General features: G+C 34.7%; 2 protein-coding genes across 2 annotated transcripts; one reads left to right on the top strand and one right to left on the bottom strand.

Annotated features, from left to right (window-relative positions):
• Nucleotides 1-2,063: 2,063 nt before the first annotated feature.
• Nucleotides 2,064-8,630, top strand: ppil1 (peptidylprolyl isomerase (cyclophilin)-like 1). Its single transcript, XM_051113060.1, has 5 exons — nucleotides 2,064-2,307; nucleotides 5,885-5,942; nucleotides 7,292-7,446; nucleotides 8,105-8,173; nucleotides 8,370-8,630. Exons 2-5 carry the CDS (start codon nucleotides 5,887-5,889, stop codon nucleotides 8,588-8,590), a joined length of 501 nt encoding a protein of 166 aa, XP_050969017.1. The 5' UTR covers nucleotides 2,064-2,307; nucleotides 5,885-5,886; the 3' UTR covers nucleotides 8,591-8,630.
• Nucleotides 8,631-9,215: 585 nt separating this feature from the next.
• Nucleotides 9,216-20,771, bottom strand: slc6a11a (solute carrier family 6 member 11a). Its single transcript, XM_051113039.1, has 15 exons — nucleotides 20,529-20,771; nucleotides 20,073-20,424; nucleotides 19,508-19,642; nucleotides 17,641-17,781; nucleotides 16,108-16,195; nucleotides 15,799-15,931; nucleotides 15,482-15,616; nucleotides 15,243-15,346; nucleotides 14,500-14,624; nucleotides 13,758-13,870; nucleotides 13,523-13,660; nucleotides 12,454-12,556; nucleotides 11,691-11,791; nucleotides 11,405-11,575; nucleotides 9,216-11,191 (listed from the first exon to the last, which is right to left on the bottom strand). The coding sequence occupies exons 2-15, from the start codon at nucleotides 20,239-20,241 to the stop codon at nucleotides 11,075-11,077; spliced, it is 1,773 nt and encodes a 590-aa protein (XP_050968996.1). The 5' UTR covers nucleotides 20,242-20,424; nucleotides 20,529-20,771; the 3' UTR covers nucleotides 9,216-11,074.
• Nucleotides 20,772-26,465: the final 5,694 nt, after the last annotated feature.

Genomic DNA, 26,465 nt, shown 5'->3' with positions numbered 1-26,465 from the left:
TATATCTATCTGTCTGTCTATTTATGTATTTGGAAATATAGATAGATAATATAGATAATTTTGAAATGTTTTGCTATTTAAATGAACTGTTTACTATTTTAATATATTTTTAAATGTAATTTATTCCTGTGATTTTAGCATCATTAATCCAGTCACATGATCCTTCAAAAAGCATTCTAATAATCTGATTTGCTGCTCAACAACACATTTATTATTATTGTTATTATTATGTTGAAAACAGCTGTTTTAGATTTTTTAAGGTTTCTTTGATGAATAGAAAGTTCAGAAGAACAGCATTTATCTGAAATAGAAATCTTTTGTAACATTATAAATAGGGCTGTAACGATAATCGCACGATGTCGTGAGGCGTTCAGCTGGAGCGGCAAGTAATACACAGAGCCGTAAAGCACTGACAAGCTACGGCAAAATCGCGCGCAAAATCGAATCGCGATTTTGGCGTAGCTTGTCAGTGCTTTACGGCTCTGTGTATTACTTGCCGCTCCAGCTGAACGCACGTGATGGAGCTTTACTACTAATCAAAGTACCGGCTTCATTGACTAAACGCGCCTCACGACATCGTGCGATTATCGTTACAGCCCTAATTATAAATGTCTTTATCATCACTTTTAATCAATTTAAAGCATCTTGCTAAATAAAATTATGAATTTCTATAATCCCTCCCGACTGAAATAATATTAAATCTCTATTAAATTCTTCCCCCCCACCTCCCAAAAAATAAATAAATTAGAAATCACATTAAAATCATTTGTGAAGGATCATGTGACACTGAAGATTAACAGTGCTAAACTTGTAGCTTTGATCACAGAAATAAATTACATTTTAAAATATATTCAAATAGAAACCAGTTATTTTAAATAGTAAAAATATTTCACAATATTACTGATTTTCCTGTATTTTAGATCAAATAAATGCAGGCTTGGAGAGCAGAACAGACTTCTTTAAAAACATTAAAACTCTTACTGTTCAAAAACTTTTGACTGGTAAAATAATCTGCAAATTTGTGGTCAGGAAAGACATGAATTGACCTGTTTTACCTGCTCTTTTTGAAGAAGCCCATGCAAGCGATTCCACAGAACCCTGAAACCTGTTTAGTAGGCCTGTCCTGAACAGACCTTTAGCACAAGTAGTTCATTGTCCCAATGAAACCTTAAATATACCTCTAAATGCTAAAAGCTCAATTTAATAGCATTTTTATGACAGCACAGGGAGTGGATCCTTATTTTTATAGTCAACCATCCAGTGACAAAGCGCCCTTTTCTCTATATATTCCAGATTTAAGTTCAAATGTTACAGTTGGGCAGACTTCTTAATTTCTCTTCGTCTTTAAGTTATAAAAATGATCACAAGCTCACACAGAAATTTCAACAGATAAATCTAAATCTAAATTTAATAATCAAATAGTTTAAATCTATTAAAAAATACAATTTTATCACTGATAATCTTGCATAATCATTGCTACAAAAAATATGTATCTAACATGTTTTCTGATTATGTCTTTGATTTAAAGACTATTAAGTTTTTTTACAGGCAAATAAGTGAATAATGTAAAAACAGAGTAAAAAGCATAGTAATCAGTCAGGCCTCCAGTTTCATTTCTGCTGTTTTCATATTGTCTGTTCAGTGCCCTAGTGGAGTTTATTATCAGTGTAAACAATGTAAATGATCATAGGGGCGTACAGAGGACACATTTACTACTCGCTGAATGTCTTTTTTACAGCTCTAATCTAATGATGAGCACTGGAAATGAGAGTAACACTGAATAAAGAGGAGAGGAGGCTTATTCTTGTCTGTTGCCCTAAAGTCTGACCCAGAACAAGAGAGACGGAGGATGGGGCGTGGTCTTTTTGAAGGTTAAAAGCTTGTCTCATTTGTGTACTCAGAAGCCCAGAGGCACTTCCACACTAAACTAACCAATCACAGAACACAAGACACACCTGCTCTTAGAAGGCGGCCGGGGATTGGCCCCAGCGTAAAAATGACACCTGGGCAGGGCTCCAAGGTGTACCTGAAAACCTAGATGTTTTGTAGGAACAGTTTCTTCGCTTCAGGAGCTTTAGGAGATTGTGTTTCTTCTCGTGCTCGAGACTCCATTACTATTGTCTGCGTGTCTTCACCAGGTACCTTCAGACCGGTTCGAGAGGTTTGGCCTAGCGTGGAATGAGCAGTCATAACTTTAACAAGTGGAAGGAGCAGGAAGTGATCTTCCTCAGCTGAAGCGACGCTGCGACACAATGGCATCTCTTGTCCGGGACTCCATACTGAATGACGGCAACGGGAATTCATAGGGTAACTAATAGTTATCTTTTTATTGGAATAGTAAATAATTCATTAATTGCAAAAAAAAGTTTTTAAATGCATCTTGGTTAATATGCACAACAGTAAATACTATTAGTAAACTATTAAAAAGACAATGAGATGGGAAAATGTATATACAGTATTTTATTTTACATAAACAAAATCCTTCCTTTCATTCTTTAGGCTAAAAATAAAGCATGATGTTTTGTATGAAATATGAATAATTAAGATTTGTGAAACGTAAAGGACTATGAGTGCCCAGCATGTTAACTTTCACTTCCGTAATGTGTCAAACCAGTTTGATCAGTTTGAAACAAAGGGTATGAAGTAGAAAATGTAAAGCATTAACATACATTATGTTCAATATATTAACAAAAGCATTTAATGTTATAATATAAATGTTTTTTTGTTTTTTTTACAAATTAAACATAAATTAGACATTGCATTTATTTAGAAATTTTAATAATTGATTGACACTTAGACACGCGCTCATAAAATCTAATCACTGATAAAGTTTACATACAAGATACTATTTTTACTTTCTTAACCTTAAATTATTCTAAAAAAAAAAAGGTATAAGGAAGAGAAAAAAATGGCCTTAATTGATTGACTTTTTAATTTTACTCTGAGCTTTGACTTTAAACAACACCAGAGCCAAAATGTAAAAACTCACCTAGCTTGGTTTCAGTAGTAATGAGTTATCTAATCAAATCTTATCTAATCTATTGTACAGGTAAGGGGTCAGTCAGGTGCACACTCAGGTATAGGTGACAAAGATCAGCCATTTTGATTAGCATGACTAAGCGTTTCCTTACCACCTGTGTTGTGTGGCTGTAATGGGATTTGGAGGCTGTAGACGCGATTTTGTTTTGATGAAGGTGCGACCAATTAGTCAAACTCTCCCAGGTCGAGGAGGCGTCTCAAAGGTCATGGTTTCCAAGGATGCAGGCCCGGGCGTACACCTAAAAAATAAAAAACGGTTTCTGATGTTTTTGTTCTTTCTAATAATAGCTGTTAAGAAAATGAGTAATTGCATTGTGAAACTGGAAGTGGTGAAGTCAAAATGAACATAAGCACAGTAATACGTTTACATCAAAAGCCTTTGAGGTCTGTTACAAGATAAGCTGCGTTTAAAGGAAATATATAAAGCTATAAAAAAATCAGGCCAGTCAGGAAAATAGATAATCATTAACAAACATCTTATAATGTCTTGCTAAAGTACAATAACTCTCATTTTAGTTTAGTTTTATGCTGAACTGAAAATCAACATGGCAAACACCGGATGCCCATCTCCATCTTACAAGGCAGTTTTGGATGTTTTATCTTCTCTAATACTGCCTGGTAATGATGCAGATGGTCCTCCACAAGCATCGTTGAAAGTGCTTTGCATCTGGGTGTGGACTATGCAAATACACGCACATACAAATACACAAAGGAAAATATGCTGTGTTGTTTGATTGTATCATTTGAATGCTATCATGCCGAAGACGTTCATTCATTGTCTCTAGGGTGCATCTTACCCGACAGTGCTTGGCTGTTCACTGACGTTCTAACACTGTCTGGTAACGATGCATTCTGTAGGCTTACTGACCATGACTTGAATACAAAATGAGCATATAAAAAGTATGGAATGTAGCATAGTTTGATTTTTAATAAATCAAGTTAATGATTTAACTGGATGAGACTGCTTGATGAGTGTAATTAAAAGAAGACGTATGAATAGATCCTCTCACTTAGCCATCTGCAGAGCTCTGAACCCCACCCTGTTATGTCCAAATGCCTTCATGAATGTCACAAAAGTAATTCCTCCATACTCACACACCCTCTAATGTGTAATGTGGCATTCAGCGATCATCCTCCTTTTTTTGCGTCTTATTGTGTGGATGACACCTGAGATCTGTGTGACAAACACTAATTGAACTGCACCTACGCAGTTCACCTTTCCTGTTCGCTGCGCTGAGGAGGAAGTAACGCCAGTCAGTAAAATATTCAAAATAATTAAGGTTGATTTTGTGTGTGTGTGTGTATGTGTGAAACCCGTTTACTTTTTTCCAGGTCATTGTGTATTCTACGATGGAATGTGCAAAGAAAAGACAAACATAATGTGATTTAAGTAAATGAAAATGTGTATGACAAATTAGTTTCTGTGGTTTTCTGAATGCGAATAAGGAAATACGGTCATTTTCTGCTCATTAAGTAATTTCAGGGGTGTGTTGTTTACTCAGACATTAAAATTCTATCATCTTTTACTCATCATCATGTCGTTCCAAAACTGTTTGAGACAAACACAGATATTCTGAAGAATATTTTAGCTGTTTTTGTCTGTATAAAAAACATAAACTTACCAAGCTGTCTCAAAATCTATTTGGGTGCTGATGCTTAATTCTGACAATGAGTCTTTGAATCTCTGCTTGCACTTTATCCTTTACTAATAGACTCTTTAAACTGTTTCCTCCAAGGTTTTTCTCCTAAAAAATAATCTTAATTCTGTCTTATTTTTGTCTGCTTTCATCTCTTCTACAGTCACATGACATCAGACCCTTTCTTCTGCTTCTCTGCTGCAGTAAAATCCTCTGATTTGTGTCTTACCAGGCAAGTTTAGATGTTGATACCGTGTCTAATACTGCCTGGTAATGCCATCAATCACAAGGAATTTGATCACCATTTTTCCTTTTCCCTCCATACCCTGACACAGTGGAACAGTTTTTCATTTATTTCATTACTTTTTTAACATTGTTTGGGTTTTTATTTAAAAAAAAAAAAAAAGTCTTAGCATTAAAAATGCTGCATCTAATTATCTTAAACATGTATTGAAGAATAAGGTTCTGACTGTTCCTTGTTATATTATTTGTTTGTTTTTTTTACATTTTTGTGTATTTTGCTCAATAAACACAATAAAATTAATTAAATTCAAATATGAATTTGACTTTGTGTATTCATTTGTAAATAAAAGACAGGATTGACACTTTTTGACCAATTGCAATATGCAACACTTTTTTTGTGATTGTTGAGTAAGGACTATTAGACATAATTGAAATTACATAATCAAATTTGTAGGGCAGGTATCTTTTTTTTTTTTTTTATGAACAGATTAAACAATTATATTTTTGTCTGATCAGACTGCTTTGTCAGAGCAATAGATAGCCAGTAAAATATTTTAGATTTATTTTAGAACAGAGCAAAACTAGAAAGATTGTATATATATATATATATATATATATATATATATACATACATATATATACATTTTATTTATTTTTTACCAGTTTTACAAATGAGTACGTCCCCAAACGAAGGATTTTGAAGATTGTGTCAGGTTTTGCTCACTTTTGGGTACAAATTGTGCCTAAAATATGGAACACATAAAATACTGCGAGTGGATGTATAAACTCAGATGGCATGATTTATCATCCAGTCCACTAGATGGCAGCACTTACGTCATGTGGTCTTGACGATTTGTAATAACGAATAAACCGAACTGGGCTACTACTTCCTTATCACGCTTAGCGACATCATTTAAAAATAAAGAATAATACCTTCTATTAAAACCATATTTGTTGACCAACAGACATGGCTGGAATTCCACCGGATTCTTGGCAACCCCCCACAGTATCGCTGGACACAACGTAAGTGGCAGTTTAGACATTAGTAATAGACTTGTGAATGAATGAGTCACGTCTTGAAAGCACACGAGTAACGTTAAAGCTGTGAACATTGTTTTACTTGTTTTATTATTTTAAACGTAAAGAGTTACCGCATGTTTGTTTTAAAAAAAAAGTTAAAGATCTAATCACGTTGATCAGTTGTACTGGTTAGATTGTTTTTAGATCAGAGTGAGTACTGTGATACCCAACTCATTCGAAGAACCGTTTCAAAAATCACTCGTTCATTGATTCTTTTACGTTGTGACGTAATTACGGCATCCCGTATTCATTTAAATTAAAAACTACTGGAAATTATAACTTTTAAGTCCGGAAGATGTTGCATGCTCTTACACACAGAAGCAAAATGCAGTGCGGTGTGTTGTGAATTTCTATATTCTCCATGGCAAATGCAATATTCACAAACAAACATTTGCGAAATGTAACTTTTAGTAGAATTTGAGTCAGTGAAAGAGTCCTTAAATGCTTTTTTTAAAAAAAAACAAAACAAAAACAAAGAAATAACCCCTATTAAACTTTGTGGAAAAATCTTCACAGCACTGCAAAAAATGATTTTCTTTTTTAGTATTTTTGTCTTGTTTTCTAGTATAAATATCTAAAAATTCTTGAATCAAGATGCATTTACTTGACAAGTAAAATGAGTTAAAATATTATTTTATTTTCTGAACAAATTATCTAAGTTTTTGCTTAAAACAAGTAAATATATGCCAGTGAGGCAAGAAAAATAATCTTGTTTAGCCTTGAAGATGTATTTTCTTACTTTATTGGCAGATTTTTATTTTATTTTATTTTTTCAGAAAACAAGACAAAATCTTAAGTCATTTTACTTAAGTAAATGCATCCTGATTCATGACTTTGTAGATATTTTTACTATAAAACAAGACTAAGGAAGAAAATCATTTTTTGCAGCGAATGTAATGTGCATCTCTATATATTGTGGATTTTGAAATTGGAAAATGAAGATTTTTATTTTAAGTAATCTTGTCTTTTATTAACCATCTGTTTCAGTCTGCTGTAACTTAAACTGATTCCTCAAAAATAAATAAACTGGAAAAACCAACTGTTTTGTATGCTTGATAATAAAACTGTCAATCTGTCATGCAGTTAAATCAGCTGTTGTGTGCTATAAAAGAAACTTGCTTTTGGCCCATTGATATGACAGATTAGTAGGCATATAGTTGATATCGATTGCATTTTTGGATGTAATAAAAGCTCCATTTCAAAAGAATGATTCACAGACGAATCGTTCACTAGTAGACATTAACCTTTACCAGCATATTACGACCAACCCTCACTTTACACTGTCTTTCCAGGATGGGAACTGTCGTGCTAGAACTGTACTGGAATCATGCGCCAAAAACATGCAAGAATTTCGCAGAGCTGGGCAGAAGAGGTTATTACAACAACACCAAGTTCCACCGCATCATCAAAGACTTCATGGTTCAAGGAGGCGATCCAACAGGAACAGGTGAGGATGAAAACAATACTCGTAATTTAACACCCATTTTAGATATTTCAATAGGGGGTTTGCACTTGCGCCACAATTTGGTCAGGTACCCGGATGCGCGGCCATATTGGCGATACTCAGATGTAAACAACAGCATGGACTGCATGGTTAATGTACTACTGAATACGTTGTTCTGCTAATTTATGCCACAGAAAAAACTTGTGGAAGCTGCTAACCACAAATGCCTTTTGTTCCTCAGACATATTTTTGCACTCTTCTCCTCGATTTTTTATAACTTTTAGCAGTTTGTAGTACTCCAAATGTTTTCCTGGGCCGGCCAATTAGTACAGCCCAAAACATGACAATAATTGACCATTCTCAGCAGCAATAATCAGCATAATATGTTTCTTTAGTTTACTGGCACTGTTTATGTTCAGTGCTGCCAATATGGCCTATTGATGACATGTCGTGAAAACACTCCATAAGATGTATCACAATATGCTGATTTATATGGCTATTGTTGAGAAATCATTCTTCATGGAGGATGAAATAAAGATTATGAATATGTTTTACTAAGCAAAACCATCTGCTCTTTCTGAAGTACAGTGGATTTTATTTTTAATTTACTGTCATGGTTTATAAAATGTATTTATGTTGAAATGTATTTTTTTATCTGCAGGTCGTGGTGGTGCATCTATATATGGCAAGCAGTTTGAAGATGAATTGCATCCAGAGTTAAAATTTACAGGTGAGTAATATAACAGATAATGCATGAGTAGATTTAATAGTATTGTAAATAAGTAGGAGAAATTGCTAGAGAAGTATTTTGTCAGGTCACAAATCTATGGCATAATTTTATAAAAACTGTCCAGCATAAGAACTAGTTTACAACTTTTTTTGTATTACAAATCAGCAAGTGCTTGATTTATTTATGTATTTTACAGGTGCTGGAATTCTCGCAATGGCCAATGCAGGGCCCGATACAAACGGAAGCCAGTTCTTTCTCACATTGGCTCCCACGCAGTGGCTGGATGGGAAACACACTATATTTGGACGGGTCTGCCAGGGCATTGGAGTTGTTAATCGTATTGGCATGGTTGAAACCAACAGTCAGGACCGCCCAGTGGATGACATTAAAATTCTCAGAGTGAATCTACCTATCTAAGACGTCTGCTTGCATAACTTTTTATGCCTTATTTTTGTACAGTCCTTTTATTACATTAAACTTTCAGAGTTTTCATAAAATATACTCTCCACTCTTCTGATTCGCACAGTTCAAACCCATGGCCACATGGTGGTGTCCTTACACGAGTTTGGGTTCATTATAGAAAAATGTCTTTTTAATGTGTACATTCCTTTACATTACATCATATGACACAGAAAGGCAACCAGCTTGAATGTAATTGGAGATGACAATCATGATTTTAACACAGTCATATTGCATTATTTGCTCATTGATTTGAAATGCTTTCTTTGGAGCTGAATAAGAGAAAACGTGATCATACAGTTTCTCTTATATCAAAAATGTGACCCTGGACCACAAAATCAGTCATAAGTAGCACAGGTATATTTGTAGCAATAGCCAACAATACATTGGATGGGTCAAAATAATCCTTTGAAGATATTTTGTACATTTCCTACCGTAAATATATCAAAACTTAATTTTTGATTAGTAATATGCATTGCTAAGAACTACATTTGGATAACCTTAAAGGTGATTTTCTTATTATTTTGATTTTTTTGCACCCTCAGATTCCAGATTTTCTGTATCTTGGCCAAATATTGTTGCATCATAACCTACATCTATGGAAATCTTATTTATTCATCTTTCAGATTATGTATTAATCTCAAAATTGTCCCTTATGATGGTTTTGTGGTCACATATAGAAATAAAGCATAGCACAAGGTCACCAACTGAATTTGCAGTCATAAATCACTGTCTTTATTCTAACTCCTGGAAGTGATGCTAAATATTAAATATTCAACACAAAGAGCACATGCACAACATGGCCTAGCAGTGACTTTTTTTTTTGGCAGAACAACATCAGTTTGAACCAATATCACCATAATCCCAGTTTTCTGGACAGATGTTTCATGATCCTAGACTTCAAAGGATTTTTATGGAAAACCCACATTTCAGAGTGCAGCTATTCTGGATTAAGCTTAATCTGTGTCTATGGAAGAAAGTAAACAAAGCCATAGAGGTTATGGCCCACAAAATCCTATTATTGTTGGAGACCAAAAATGGGTGCTTGTTGAGTTAGTAAGCAGATTCCATAGAGAATGAGTAGTATTAATTATTTGAAAGCATTGCTTTTTATCTGGGAGATTGGGAAAAAGATGATATGCATGATTTGCAGACTAATCTGAAGGATGTTAAAAAGATCCTGCTAAAAATTCTGTTAATACATAATATATATTTATTTTTTTTCACATTTATACTGTTTCTGTTTTATATGTATAAGAAATCTAAAAAGATACTAGTATATGAGTTTAAAAAAACACTATGAAGACTATATACTACAAAACGTCTAGAAGACAACTAGAAAAATACATTTACAACCTTGTCCATGACTTGCATTTTCCAAAACCCTGGTGCTGATTAAGCACATTTTACATAATGCCCTCAAGGTATGTGAAACACTGAATATCACTGTAAGAAACTAAAAGAAATATGAATAAAGTTCTTACCATGGATCACATAAAAACAATACCTGAAGGCTCAATTAATCTCATAGCAGGTTAACTTGCATGAGAGAATCATAAAGAAAATCTTTAATAAGCTGTCCCCTGAGAATATCCAACTGTCAAAATGCATGGCTGCTTTGTTCATCATGGCTGCTCTGCTTTAAGGCAATACATACTTATGTATAGTATGTGTTTGTATAGTAAAAGTATCTGGATCTGTAAAGGCGAGATTCAGTGTTTGCTGTGAGACAAATAATTAGTATTGCTTTTTTTTCCTCACAAATGGCACTAATAGATTACAGTCCATAAACAAATGTTTTATGTGAAACAAGGCACTGTTAATTTGTGACCCTGGTCTACAAAACCAGTCTGAAGTAGCACAGGTATATTTGTAGCAATAGCCAAAAGTACATTATATGGGTCAACATTATCGATTTTTCTTTTATGCCAAAAATCATTAGAGTATTAAGTAAAGATCATGTTCCATGAAGATATTTTGTAAATTTCCTACTGTAAATATATCAAAACTTTTTTGACAGTAATATGCATCGCTAAGAACTTCATTTGGACAACTTTAAAGGTGATTTTCTCGATATTTTGATTTTTTTGCACCCTTAGAATCCAGTTGTATCTTAACCAAATATTATCCTGTCCTAAAAAACCATACATAAATGGAAAGCTTATTTATTCAGCTTTCAGATTATGTCTGAAATCAATGGATTTCAAAAAACTGACCCTTATGACCGGTTTTGTGGTCCAGGATCACAGTTATTTTATATTATTTTGTCAGCTGCTATCTTATGCCTAATCTTTTGCCTTTTTAATCTATTAGTTTAACCCTTACTAGGCCACATAACTTTTTTTTTTCTAAAAAATGAAAAAAATTAATTTACCCATTAGGACTAATTGACTGACCTGCAATTTAACATATAGGGACAACTGACATAATGGCAGTTGAACATTAAAGGTTGTCTGGGGTCTTTTCTCTGTCTGTACAGGATGACAGAATATAATGATGTGCTAAGGGTCTCTGAGACTGAGGTAGATCCTCTGCTGGAGTGCAAGCCAACTGGAGACGCTGAGGGCAACACACACAAAAACATTTTTCACTTATCTGTATTGCATTTCAATCCATAGGAAATGAAAGAAATTCATTCCAGCTGTGAAACAACACTTGCCTGCTGGTTATGTTAAAGGTTTCAGAAACACTTCCAGACACTTATACAGTGCCAAAATGAAAATTTTCGAAAAAAAAAAAATATTATTTTGTATTTTTCTTGACAACACCTACCTCCCAGAAAGTCCCTTTCCCCTTGTAGAGTTTGTAGATCATGGTAATAGGGATGAGGGAGAGAGAGGACACTGCGAGGAACCAGCCAATACCGTATGCCCACCATGGATACACATATATGTTATTAAACTTCAGGGGACTGTACCTCACCAGAGAGAAGATAAATGTGCCCTACATGACATAATTAACAAAAAATATATATTTTTTACATATAAGTATGGTGCAAATCAAATAATGTTCTATCATGAAACTGTTCCTATTTTAAAATGTGACAGAAATAACTTACTACGCAGACAGACGGGGTGACATAAAGCCAGCAGTACTTCATCATGGGCCAGGGTTTGTAGCCAATCATGTTTTCTATGTTCTCATAGAATCGGTCAGCACCTTGGAGAGAATAAGCACATGAAGTCCCATGAAAGGGTACAATTTAAAGGGTTAGTTCACCCAAAAATGAAAATTCTGTCATTAATTACTCACCCTCATATTGTTCCAAACCTGTAAGACCTGTGCTCATCTTCAGAACACAAATTAAGATATTTTTGATGATTTCTGACCCTGCATAGACAGCAATGCAACTGATGCCCAGAAATGTAGTAAGGACATTGTTAAAATAGTCCATGTGACATCAGTGGTTAAAATGTAATGTTATGAACCTATGAGAATACTTTTTGTGTGCAAAGAAAACAATGACTTTATTAAAAAATTATTTCATGATAGTACCGTATGCGTGTGAATTCCTCTGATTGTGTCATGGTACTCTCTTAAACATGGAGACTGATGCAAAAAGTATTCTTGTAGCTTCGTAAATGTAAGGTCGAACCACTGATGTCACATGAACTATTTTAACGATGTTCTTACTACCTTTCTGGGCCATTAAATGTTTCAGTTGCATTGCTGTCTATGCAGGGTCAGAAAGCTCTCGGATCTTATTAAAAATGTCTTAATTTGTGTTCCGAAGATGAACAAAGGTTTTACGGGTATGGAACAGAATTTTAATTTTTGGGTGAACTGTCCCTTTAAGGCACATTTAAGTGTAGGCTACTCACCATATACCCAGCCAATGGCCACAGACTGACAAGTAGCCAGGAACAGGAGAGTGGCTCCACTACACACATAATGATCAAACAACTGAATGATGTACAGACCACCCTGTGAAACAGAAAGTAGGATACTTATAAAAGCAATGATATTCTAATGAACACTATGCAAAGAATGTACAAGCCTTATGTTTCATTTCGGTTTAACATTAAGCAAATCTGACCCCTTTGTCATCCAAGATGTTCATGTCTTTCTTTCTTCAGACGTAAAGAAATTGTTTTTTGAGGAAAACATTTCAGGAATTATCTCCATATTGTGGACTTCTATGGTGGCCTCGAGTTTGAACTTCCAAAATGTAGTTTAAATGCAGCTTCAAATGGCTCTAAACGATCCCAGCTGAAGAAGAAGGGTCTTATCTAGCGAAACAATCAGTCATTTTCGAAACAAGTTGACAATTTATATACTTTTTAACCTCCAATGCTCGTCTTCTCTTGTCTCTGTGATGCGCATGTGAGCTCTGTCAATACAGTTAGGGTATGTCGAAAAATTCCCATCTCATTTTCTTCTTCAACTTCAAAATCGCACTACATCGCTGTTTTACCTTTTTTGTAAAGGCGTTTGATCTTCTTTGCATGTTCACTTTGTAAACACTGGGTCGGTACTTTTGCAGCAATGTAGGATGATTTTGAAGTTTTGGAAGAAAACGAGATGGGAGTTTTTCGACATACCCTAAGTTTCTTGAACTGGAGTTCATGCAGACCTAGACAAGATGAGCGTTTGATGTTATAAAGTATATAAAAAGCCGTTTAGAGCCCCTTGAAGCTGCATTTAAACTGTATTTTGGAAGTTCAAACTTGGGGGCACCATTTCAGTCCATTATATGGAGATAATTCCTGAAATGTTTTCCTCAAGAAACATAATTTCTTATCGACTGAAGAAAGAAAGACATAAACATCTTGCATGACAAGAGGGTGAGTAAATTATCTGTAAATTTTTGGAAGTGAACTACTCCTTTAAGGTTGACTGTAAGGCTGATTATGAACTTTAAATGTATAAGCTTAATTGTCTTAGGCCCACCTCTGTGATCATGAAGAGGCCCATCAGGTAGCAGACAAGGCAAATCCCTAAAAGTAACATCTCTCTTCTAAAGCCACGTCTCAACACTGTGGGAAACATGTCTGTCACTGATGTCATAATGCTCTCCAGTCCAACAAACTGAGTGACACAAAAAAGGACATTGGATGGGAAGGCAGGAACAGGGGGGAGAGCAAAGCAACAAGATGTTAAGCTAAGAAAGAGAAGGAGGTCTAACCTGGCTGTCCAAGCCCAGGAGGATGATCATGATAAAGAAACACACAGCCCAGAACTGAGACCATGGCAACATTGTTACCGCCTGGGGATACACTATAAACACCAGTCCTGGACCTAATGACAGCCAAGGGAGGAGGTACAATGACTAACACCATCTAAAGGATCTTACACTATCCATGCATTACCTCTCTCATTACATAACAATCAATGTTAATTATTAAAAGGATAGTTCACCCAAAAATGAAAATTCTGTCATTAAGTACTCACCCTCATATCGTTCTAAGCATGTAAAGCCTTTGGAACACAAATTAAGATATTTTTGATGAAATCCAAGAGCCAGAAGAGCATTCAAGGGCTAAAAAAGGTAGTAAGGACATCGTTAAAATAGTTCATGTGACATTATAACATTACGGTTGAACAACTGTCACATGGACTATTTTATCGATGTCCTTACTACTTTTTTAGGCTGTTTGAAGGTTTCAGTTGCATTGCTGTCTAAGCAGGGTCAGAAAGCTCTCAGATTTCATCAAAAATATCTTCATTTATGTTCCAAAGATGAACGAAGGGTTGGAACTACATAAGGGGGAGTAATTAATGACATTTTTGGGAGAACTATCCCTTTAAAGACCACTGGCATAGGCAGTGACAATTACGCATTATTTGTTTCATATTTTAATTTGATAGTTAATTTGATATGTTGGAATGTATTGTTCAAAATAACAATACAAAATGTTTTTTCTTACCAGACTCGGCCACAAGGGATATGTCCACCCCCTGCTCCTGTGCCATGTGTCCCAGAACAGAGAAAATGGCAAACCCACCTAAAAAACTAGTTCCGCTGTTCAGCAAGCAGAGGTAGAAAGAGTCCCTGTAGGAAGATTTTTTAGAAATGCTCAACTTAACACAGTCACATCACATGTATTAGCTTATTGTGTCTGCTGTATATAAAAACAGCAAATGTAATGATATTAAAATGTGTTATATTTGATTTTATTTTTTAAATTATTAATTAATAGAGAGATAGAGAAGAGAAAATGACCAATTTGAGGCTTTCATTTCATTTATTAGCATTAGTTTATTCATGAATAAGTGAAATACAGATTAAATGAATCTATTTTATCAATTCAAATAAAATGTGACCCTTAAGTAGCATGGGTATATTTGTAGCAATAGCCAACAATACGTTGTAAGGGTCAAAATGATCGTTTTTTTATGCCAAAAATCATTAGGATATTACCGTAAGTAAAGATCACGTTCCATTAAGATATTTTGTAAATGTCCTACTGTAAATACATTAAAACTTAATTTTTGATTAGTAATATTCATTGCTAACAACTTCAGTTGGACAACTTTAAAGGCGATTTTCTCAATTTAGAATTTTTTGCACCCTCAGATTACAGGTTTTCAAATAGCTGTATCTCAGCCCTTACGACTGGTTTTGTGGTCCAGGGTCACAAATGTTATACTTTATATAATGTACACTCACCTGTAGCAGTTATTGTTATATTGATTATAGCTTCCAAGAGAGCTAAGGTATCCAAGACATATGGCGTAAGAGTAAAAGATTTGAGTACCAGCATCCATCCATACCTTTAAAAGAAATGAACAAGGAATACATTCAGAAAGAGTAACAAAATCAGGATATAGCAAAAATAATTGAGATGGTTGATTAATTTATTAGTCCAGATTTTCTGTAAACCATTCTAGGCTTTCTAATGCCTTTACCTGTGGGTCAGCTAGCCGTGCCAGATCTGGGTACATATAGTAGTGGATGCCGTTGATGGCACCAGGTAGAGTGACTCCTCGTAGGAGCAGTATCAGAAGCATAACATAAGGGAATGTTGCAGTGAAATAGACAGCCTATAAATATAATAATTAGACTTTTAATTGAGAATAATACACAATATCATGCTGATAATTGTTTTCGGTTCTGTTACTGGCAATAAAAAGTTGTGAAATATTTACATATTTAAGTCATTTGCCACACATTTTGTCATTAAACCTTTAGCTTTTTCATGACAGGTAATACGAATGTGTATAACCTTCCCAGTAGATTTCACGCCTTTCCAGATGCAGAAGTAGATCAGGATCCAAACAAGTAAGAGTATAAGAGCCAAGTCCCACCTTACTGTGCCCAAATGATCTATTCCACTGGACAATCGCAAAACTCTGTGACTGAACACACAGAAAGCAATTAAACAATATAATTAAACAGTGAGCTGTCTGACTTATGAGACAGACACAAGCAAAACATTATCATATTCATACACCATGGTATTTACATGGTACCATAATATTAATTATTTTATTTTCAGTGTACTGCATGTTCATTGCATTTTCATTTAACTCACTGCCAGAACTCCATCACAGAGGAAGAAGCATTAAGAGGAGACGTCCACTGTGAAGTAGAATTCTTCCCACTAAGCACAGCACAAGCACCTAAAGCCAAAGAGATGCAAATATGAATGGTAACATATAAAAACAATGATGAAGTCATATAGAAGCCATATACCCAAACATAAGGCCAGTAAGGACAAACTCCAACAAAAAACAACAAACAAGTTGGCTTTTGGATTTAGAATTTTATGAAAAATAACCGTCATGTTCACAATGCCACAACAGACACCAACAAAAGCTGAATGAACATGTTCAGTTGGGTGACAACAAACTCCTACCAACATCAACAGACGCTGACGAGGGGTAACACACTGATCCAACAAAACCCCAAAAATGTTGTTTGTCAGCATTTGCCTGCGCGGTGTGAATTGGCCTTTAGCCTGATGAAATGTATCAAAACATCTGGTTCATACAGTGGCATGCGAAAGTTTGGGAACCCCTTGTGAAAATGTGAATAATTTTAACAAAATAAGAGAGATCGTACAAAATTCATGTTATTTTTTATTTAGTACTGTCCTGAGAAAGATATTTTACAGGTGTTTACCCCCTTTAAAAAGTTTGTGAACCCTTGGTTCTTAATACTGTGTGTGGTTACCTGGATGATCTACAACTGTTTTTTTGTTTTGTGATAGTTGTTCATGAGTCCCTTGTTTATTCTTAACAGTTAACCTGAGCAATGTTCTTCAGAAAAATCCTCCAGGGCCTGCAGATTCTTCCATTTTCCAGCATCTTTTGCTTATTTGAACCCTTTCCAGCAGTGACTGTATGATTTTGAGATCCATGTTTTCACACTGAGGGACTCAAACACAACTATTAAAAAAGGTTCAAATGCTCACTGACGCTTAGAAGGAAACACAATGCATTAAGAGCCGGGGGGTGAAAACTTTTGAACAGAATGAAGATGTCCAAATTTTTCCTATTTTATTGAAATATAATTTTTTCCCATTTAGTACTGCCCTTTGGAAGCAACAGAAGATACATGCATGTTTCCTGGAAGACAAATTACGTACAACTTTCCTTCAAATCTTCACATTCTTTTTACGTAAAATATCTTCCTCAGGACAGTACTAAATAAAAAATAACATGCATTTTGTATGATCTCTCTTATTTTGTTAAAATTATTCACATTGTCGTAGATTCTGCAAGGGGTTCCTAAACTTTAGCATGCCACTGTGTAAGGCCAATTAACAATGCACAGACAAATGCCAACAAACATGTTTGTTGGGTTTTGTTGGAACGGTGTGTCACCCCTGTCGGCATCTGTTGCCGTTGGTAGGAGTTTGTTGTCACCTGACTGAACATGTTCAGTCAGCATTTGTTAGTGTCTGTTACGGGTAGTATGAACATGAGAGTTATTTTTCATAAACTTCAAAACCCAATGGCGAACTTACTTGTTGGTGTTTGTTGGTGTTTTTCTGTGTGGTGTGAACTGGCTTAATAGCCCTGTTGAAAAAAACAGCATATGTCTGACCTTCAACCAAATGTACCTGTGTTCCACAGATTGTTGCAGCTGGCCCAGGGCAGTTCCGCACTGAAGGCTGAGAAAAGGTACAGGAAGGCCCAGGCTATGATGATGATGTAGGTGACTGAGCCATAGACAATAATCATTTGACTGGCGTAACCCATTCCTGAAAAAGAGAATTCTATCATGACAATCCTCAAAGGGTTTAGTATGGTAATGTACATCACAATGTCAATGTGTTTGGTCTTGGAATAGATGCTGTTTATCGCAGCTGGAATAGATGCTGTGGCAGAGCAAGTACTGAGACTAATCCTGCAATTCACAACATGCTGCTGTGAGCATGTAAGAAATACTGCTGCTGCACATATAACATATGAAATAACCCCCATATATAGCATACATGAATCACGCCGTAGCAGATCTATACAGGTGGAGCTGGGGAAGGTGGAGTGTTTCTAAAGCGTGCTGCAACTGCTACAGCAAGCACTACCCAAGTATTTGAATGTTGAGCAGCAAGCTCATTGGCTGGTGATACAAAAAGAACCAATCAGCTGTGCCATGTGATCATGATGTCATTATGTCAGATTGAGTTAGCTCTATCAGACTGCGCCATTTAGAGTTTCATGGCAGAATTTTGAATTTGTGTTAGTACTGAAGTTGTAAACAAATGTTATCTTATTTAACTTGCCAATAATGTAACATAGAGTATGCAATAAAATTATATGCTAGAGAGGACACTGCCTAATTTAAGTTACTAAAATATTTTTTATATAAACTCAAAACTTAAATGTAAACATTTAACACATTAATTTAAAGACAACAGAAACACTATTAGCAAATGCATTACAACTTATACAACAGCAGAATCAAGTCTGTAATTACAAGCCACAAATATTTTAAAAATCTGAATATTAACTATATGCTACTTCAAAAATGCTATTTTAAAAAGACATAACAAATATGTAATTTCACTGCAATTTAAAGGGGACATGAGATTTTCCACAAGTTGGTATGATTCTTTAGGTATGAAACTGTCTGAACCCGAAGTTGACTCTCTTCCCTCTCCGCTCCGCAGCACACCACGCCCACTTTTGCAACATTTCTCAAAACTATAGTGAGAACTAACCAGTGCTGAAACAGGGGGATTTCATGACCCTTTAAAGCTGCTTTACAGCGGAATTGAATTCTGTTTGCATAACTGAAATATTAATTTTATTTACATATTATATTAGTGCAATTTTAATATTATTTAATATCCTTGAAAAGATCTGTACTACATAAAGCGCTATAGAGATAAAGGTGACGTCATTTCACTTAAACAGAAACGTACTGTAGAGAAAAATATAACAGGTCAACTAGGTATTCCATGCATACAGAAAGTTTGCATACTATGCACAGTACACATACTGGATACTGCAGAAATAGTAAGAGTAGTATGATAGTATGGCATTTTGAACACAGCATGGGACTTAAATCTTCTGGAGATGGAGCTGGATCATCGATCCTTGATGAATGTAGCAAAACCTGCCTTGAATTGTCCTTCATTCAGAAAGCAGTCTGGAGTAAAATGATTTGCACAGATATAAACAAATTTTGGTGGCGCATTAACAACAAAACTAATCCACTGCATCCTCAGTGGCTCAGGTGAAAATGAGGACTCTTATGTTCACTTCAACATCCCACTACAAAGAGCTGCACTGCTTACGAGACGTTGTCTCTACAGTTGCTTAAGCGCTAAAAAAGGCGGACTTTTTATCATTGTAGGGTGGTTGTGTCCACACACTGCTAAGACACATTTATATGCAAACACCATGTAAAAGTGAATTTTGCATCCGTTGTCCCCTTTAAGAAGCATCACATAATGCATAGCAATTGAAAAGTGAGCAACCCACCTTCAAAAAGAGGACAGATCTTTCTCCAGCATGTGATGCCTCCCTGACTGGTGTACTGACCCAAAGATGTCTCAAGCACAAAAAGTGGGATACCACAAGTGAGCAGGTACAGGACATATGGAATAAAAAAAGCCCCTAAGGATTTAAAGAGACAGTCATTAAAATGTTATATTTTGTTATATTATGTTATATTTCACATTAACAATTGTATACTTTATAATATAAAGCACATTTGGCTAAATATACATTTTAAAAAGATAACTGATAAAATAATAAAAAACAACTGTTTTATGATTAATGTTACTCTAATGGAAAGCAAATGCAATTCACACAGAAAGGTGTAACTGACTGTGAATGTCAGCTGGCTTTAAAATTTAATAAATAAGCAGAGGGTTTTATTTTGTACTGGCAAACAGGTGGTTTATAAATAAATGCTTCTAAATAAGTATCACAACCATAAAGTGATAGATAGGCCTATAACAGATAAAAAATTACATATTCTGTTTTAGTCCCTTAGTCACATGTAAAATCAAAACTATTTAATATATTGTCCAAAACTACTCACCGCCTCCATTTTTATAGCAAAGATATGGGAACCTCCAAACATTTCCAAGCCCAATGATAGCTCCAGCCACAGTCAGCAGAAATTCAATCTTGTTTGCCCACCGGCCTCTCTCTTCAGGACTTAGATCAGCCTGTTGGTTCGCTGTCCGCCTGGTGGAGGAGCCTGCCATACTCGTGTGTTTATGCCTGTGTTTGTCAGTGCTTACGTAGGTGTGTGTGTGTGTAGAAGCGAGTCTAGACACAGTGAATGTCTAAAGTACTGAGGTGCCTGTGTATTGGTGTGATTCTTTACCACAGCTTTTAAGCATAACCGGGGTGGGCGGCGGACGATCAGGCTGCCAGGTTTTTTTATCCTGAGGGCGAGAGTAGAGAGGTGTTAACTTGTTCCATTTAGTTCATTAGGTCTTCGACTACAGGCATTTTAATAAAAAAGGTTTCTTCTCAGCAGTGTAGCTACCTTTCAAAGGATGCTGTCAATCATGCCGTGACTTGTGCAGTTCTTCCAATGGCCTTTACTGACATGATAATGTCAGCTCATGAGTCTCAGCTTCTGGTTGTTAAGGGTATGAGGGGTTGATCTACTGACTCCAGTAACCTTACAGCTGCTAGTCATTATTCTCTGTAGTTTCGTCTGTGTTCACTGATATCCGAGACATGAGGAAAAATGTGTCCCTGCCACTAGCAAATCTTCCACACTGATTATAACTAGAATGTTCTTAAAAATGTACCATTTGACATATAGTCCCCCACAAATCACATTAGACCAGCAGAACTTTATACTTCCTGTAGGTGAAAGTGAGATTAAAAAACTTTATATAAAGCAGAAACCAATATATATTTTTATATTCTGTCAGTACCATATGATTTATAAATACTGCCATTTAAAGAGTATGATACGAGGAAACAACAAACAGATATCATAACCCCTAATTATTCTGATTTAGACTCTGGTTATGATATCTGTTTGTTGTTTTCATCAGAGACATTCATATCTGAGAACTAAGCTGCATTAGCAAGGTCAAGATGACCTTGTGTTAAGGTTAAACTGCTCAAAAAGACGATTTGATGATTAATTTAATAACAGTAAGGCTCAAGCATTGTAACAGTGGATGCAAACTTTAAGTTCTCATACCATCTTGTCCTAAAATGAGAATTTTTAAAACTTTTAAACTTGCTCTGCAACATCTTTGTCTCCAGTGTCTTGGCTCCGCCCTCCTTATAAAATTCATGCTTATATCATCATGCAATAAATGACTAATGGGAATATTATACAACTGCTTTTATAACACAGGATTTGATGTAACTGAATTCTTAAAAAAAAAAAAAAAAATCTGTTATTCAAGCGTTGAATCATGTGATTACAAAGTCTTTGGAATGAATCTTCCTTTCCTGTTGGATTAGGTGAAGGATGAGAAGGCACAGTAGATTACATATATTAACTGAATGAAATATATATATAACTGATTTATTGTGTAAGGTACAAAATGCCTCTTAAATATTTTATGTGAATAAAATGTTATGAGAAAAATGTATTTAGTATTAAAATAAATTTAAATTGTATTTCATTATTTTTTTTATCTATATCTTAGTGAGATCATAATAATTTGTGCTCATTTATTACTTGCTATTTGATTTAAACACACAAGAATGTAGTTCTGTAGCTTTTCAAACTATCGGATGGATCCAACACTGATAAGCAATGTACTCAGATATTGAGAATTTAATTACACTTAAATTAGTGTATGAACATAATCATTTCAACACCTTCGGCAAATTCTTCTAAAATTGCATCAGCCATGCCTGTCAATTTTTTTCATGATACTTTTGCACAACTTCTGGACTGTGAGTCTCTTACTCAACCTAGGTGTCAGATCACCTGACTGTAGCAGGACCAACTTCTATTTTTTATTTCTTTTTAAAATGAAAAAACTGGGTGAAAAGTTGTTGAATTTGAAGATCAGGGTGAAGTTTCCCCTTTTTTGACTTTTGGGAAACGTGAGTATTTTCTGTAGGTTCTTTCTGAAAATCAGTACTACATGGGAAAAAAAAAAAAAAAAACATATTTAGGCAAAATAAGAAAAATGTATAAATCTTCATTCTGTTCAAAAGTTTTCACCCCCTGGCTCTTAATGCATTGTGTTTCCTTCTGGAGCATAAGTGAGCATTTGAACCTTCTGTAATAGTTGCATATGAGTCCTTCAGCTGTCCTCAGTGTGAAAATGACATACAGTCATTGTCAGAAAGGGTTCAAATACATAAAAATGCTGAAAAAACCAAAGAATTTGTGGGACCTGAAGAACAGTGGGCAGTTTAACTGTTCAGGACAAACAATCACTAAAAACAAACAAACAAACAAACAAACAAAAACAGCTGTGGATCATTCAGGTAACAATGCAGTATTAAGAATCAAGCGTATGTAAATTTTTGAATGGGGTCATTTTTATAAATTCAGCTATTATTTTTTCTTGTGGATAGTAAATGTCTTTTATGTGAAATATCTTATTCAGGTCAGTACTAAATAAAAAATAACATACATTCTGTACGATCCCTTTTATTTTGATAAAATAGTTAACATTTTGCAGATTCAGCAAGGTGTATGTAAACTTATGACCACAACTGTATATAAGGCAAAAAAAAAAAAATGGATGTTTAGTTAGAGCAATTTTAGAGTCATTCATCTTTTTTAAATGAATGTGTTCTTGTGATGAGTACATTTAATTAGAACTGATAAATTTTTGATTCATTCAACATTTTGTTACTTCTGTTAACTGTATTGTAAACATATTGCAACAAATAATTGTTTAACTTTTTTTTCTCCTATTATTTCTTTTAATTTTAAAAAGAAATAAAAAATAGAAGTTGGTCCTGCACTACAGTCAGGTGATCTGACACCTAGGTTGAGTAAGAGACTCACAGTGCAGAAGTTGTGCAAAAGTATCATGATAAAAATTGACAGGCATGGCTGATGCAATTTTAGAAGAGTTTGCCAAAGGTGTTGAAACGATCATGTTCATACACTAATTTAAGTGCAATTAAATAGTCAAAACCTGAATATTCGCACCTTGCTTATCAGTGTTGATCTATCTGACATTCTGCAAAGCAAATGTGAATTATGACCTCAACTGTATATATATTGTTAAAATGCATGCACACATCCACTGTTTTATTTTGCTTGTCAGATCATTATATATAATAATGTGCATGTTGACATTTTTAGCTCATATTTTGTTTTCCATCATTCTCTGCAGTCATAATAGGTATAAATGTAAAATTAAAATAATAATTAAATGGACAATTTAGTTTGAACCCCCTAAGTATTTAAAATAAAATAAATATAAACAAACAAACAAACCTGGGCAATCATCATGTATCTTGTGTTTGTTTGCTATAGAAACATTTGAAACGTGTTCTGAATTGTACAGTTAAATAATTTTTGCTTTGTTTAAACATACGTAACTGTCACAGGGTGAAGTTGCAATATCAAGTGCACTTAAATGTGAAAACCTTTCTTTGATCAAACTGACAGTGTCTGAGAGAGAGAGAGAGAGAGAGAGAGAGAAGAAAAGAAAGAAGTACAAAATAACAAATATTTACTTGCCCTCAGAACATTCCAGCCTGATCTTGTTTATGGGAAAGGAACAATGGGCTTCCCAGGGTTTAGTCATTTGAGAAAGCTAATCTTTTTGTTCTTCATTAAATGGTAACCCAAATGTCATAGCTGTCAAAAACTTGTCCAAAAACAATAACAAAGGCAATTTAGCTAAATCAGAAACAACAGATTTTGGATATTCTGTATGTATAATGTTTACAAATTCAATTCAAACCAGACTCGATCTTATCTCTGGATATGAGTTTCAACTGTAAGCAGCTTATAAATAACCTTAATAATAACTAAATAAGTAGAGATAATGTACAGTCAGCACAAAAAAAACTGTATCAGTTTTGTAGCATTAGTTACTGTTGTTACATCCAACAAGCCATGGCACTCTCATGCCACACATCATGTTCTCACACAGTGTAAAAGTACATCACGGAGCAAAGAGAAAACAGACAACGTGCCGGCAAACAAGACAGAGCAGGTTACATTTGATATGAAACAGTCTCAGCTTCCAAATTTTGTTACTTTTTAATAAATGTAAGCAATAAATAGAGTTTTGTGGTTCTTTAATGTGTTGTCATGGACTGCTGCAACACCTCAGTAAAAGCAACAAGTCAACCGATCATCTCTTCCTCTTTACTAGTTATAGCACAAAATAAACATGAATGTCAGAAGTTATCTTGTTTTGTAGTGGAGAGAGTCTTCTAAGTCTTGCAAAAAAATAGGCTATTCAGAGTCCCAGAAGACAAAATAATACTTTATTGGATGAAACAACATAGCTGAGATGCCTGCAGAACATCTGTCCAGCTCACTCGAGTCTCACACTTTTATATGGTTTTCAACCTCTGATCTTATTGTAGGAGATGTCTTCTCAAAACGCCTTAACTCTGTTCCCATGGACCTCCTCATTATTTGGTTACGTTGTTCTACTTTGTAAGAGACTGCCAATTATCCTGCGTCAAAACATGTTACAGATACACTGTATTTTCGCATTATTTTTATCGTAAGACCATGTTTGAAAGACATGTGGTCCAAAAGAGTAACTTATCAATAACCAACTTCAGCCAAATTCTCATTATTTGCTGTATGATATCTTTCTCAGTCATCAAAGTACATCTGGCTTTTATAGTATTCAGTCTATTTCTATAACTGATGTCCACCGATGGTAATCTAATCTCATTTCTGGTTTGTTTGTGGGACCAAAAATGGCAGATTCGGCGTTATAAATACCAATTACCGCCGTTATGATTGGTCAGATTTCCTGTCAGTCAAACTCCCGCCTGTATTTTCATTCTACTTACTAACAAGGCTATCAAATAAATACAAGAATTAATTATTTTATAATCTTACCTTTTGTATTTGGATTCCACTAAGAAAACAGTATTTTGATTATAATGATTATAATAATAATACATGCATGTGATATCAAATAATTATTAATAAGCTGGATTTGACTATTTCTTAAAAATATGAGTGGTGCCGATGATTCATCCATCTTTGTCTTCAACGCGGAAGTAAGCCTATGGGTGAGACTTCCGGTTTATTTTTTCACCATAGGAATAACAAGAAGAATAACAATGTGCAGTAAACGGTAAAACTGTTTGCACTACAAACCAGTGTTCATAATTAATATAATACATGCTTAATATAATATAGTAAGTTACACCAATTTGCAGTATCAAGCAGCAAAACAAGCTATTTTGTACAGCTAAAAATAGCTGGATGTGGATAAGACCGGACACCACATTTAAAAAATGTACAAAAAAGTGGGTCGACAGTGTTCTCAGTATTTTTTTTACCAGGGTGTTATGGGTGGTTGTTTACTGGCCCCAGAGGGGTTTTTTTTTTTTGTAATAGGTGTGATATTAAAATAATAATAAAATTAAATTAAATTAAAAGTGTTTCAAGTACAAAATGTAGCCTGTGAGTGTATTTTATTTGGCTTTAGGCCTATTTGGTAGCTGGGTCATTCTACAGAAATGTGCACTTTTTAAATCTTTTTTGTGCAACTATTTAAAGACCACATGTACCATTTTTTGTCACTGGTGTTACCTTCTTTGGCGATATTAAAGGACTTTATGAAAAATTATTTCTAATTTTTCATCAGCACGTGTCGTCAGAGTTACAGAAAAATAATGAAAATGCAAGAAACAAGGAGATTATGTTTTATTTAATGTGGCAGGAAAAAAACACAGTGTCACTAGTGACACAGTGAATCACCATAAGGAAGGTAACACCAGTGACATTTTTCATGAAAAATGCATTTTACAAAATAGCTGCAGCAAGGTATCAAACTAAATATTGTCAATTATAATATACTCCCTAAATTAAGTAGTTTAATCCATTTGTATTATCGTGTTTTAAAATTCCCTAACAATAAAGTAGGTCACACCAGTGACTTTATTCAAAAGCTCAAAAGCTTCATATGAAATCATGAGATAAATGAGAACATTTCTGATAACTGAAAAGAGACAATGGACTTAACATGGGGCTTTTTTCATAGATCTTTAGGAAATAGGAAGAAGGAAGTCAAGTGATGTCAGCAGTGTGATTTTTATTTCAAAATAAACCATTTTTGTTCAACGGTAACACCAGTGACACAACTCCCACCACTTTTATTATATATATTTTTAAAATTTATTAAGCATTTAGTTTTTTTATGCCATTTACATCATATATTTGATATTTATGAATACATTATTGTATTTTAAATGTTAGATATGGCACTTTCCCGCTGTACATGACTGTGGGGAGGAGCAGTTTCATGGTGCTTGGAATTCTATATAATTAATTTAA

Source organism: Labeo rohita, chromosome 6, assembly GCF_022985175.1.
Source record: "Labeo rohita strain BAU-BD-2019 chromosome 6, IGBB_LRoh.1.0, whole genome shotgun sequence".
NCBI lineage: Eukaryota > Metazoa > Chordata > Actinopteri > Cypriniformes > Cyprinidae > Labeo > Labeo rohita.
This window is presented reverse-complemented; position numbering and strand designations above follow the sequence as displayed.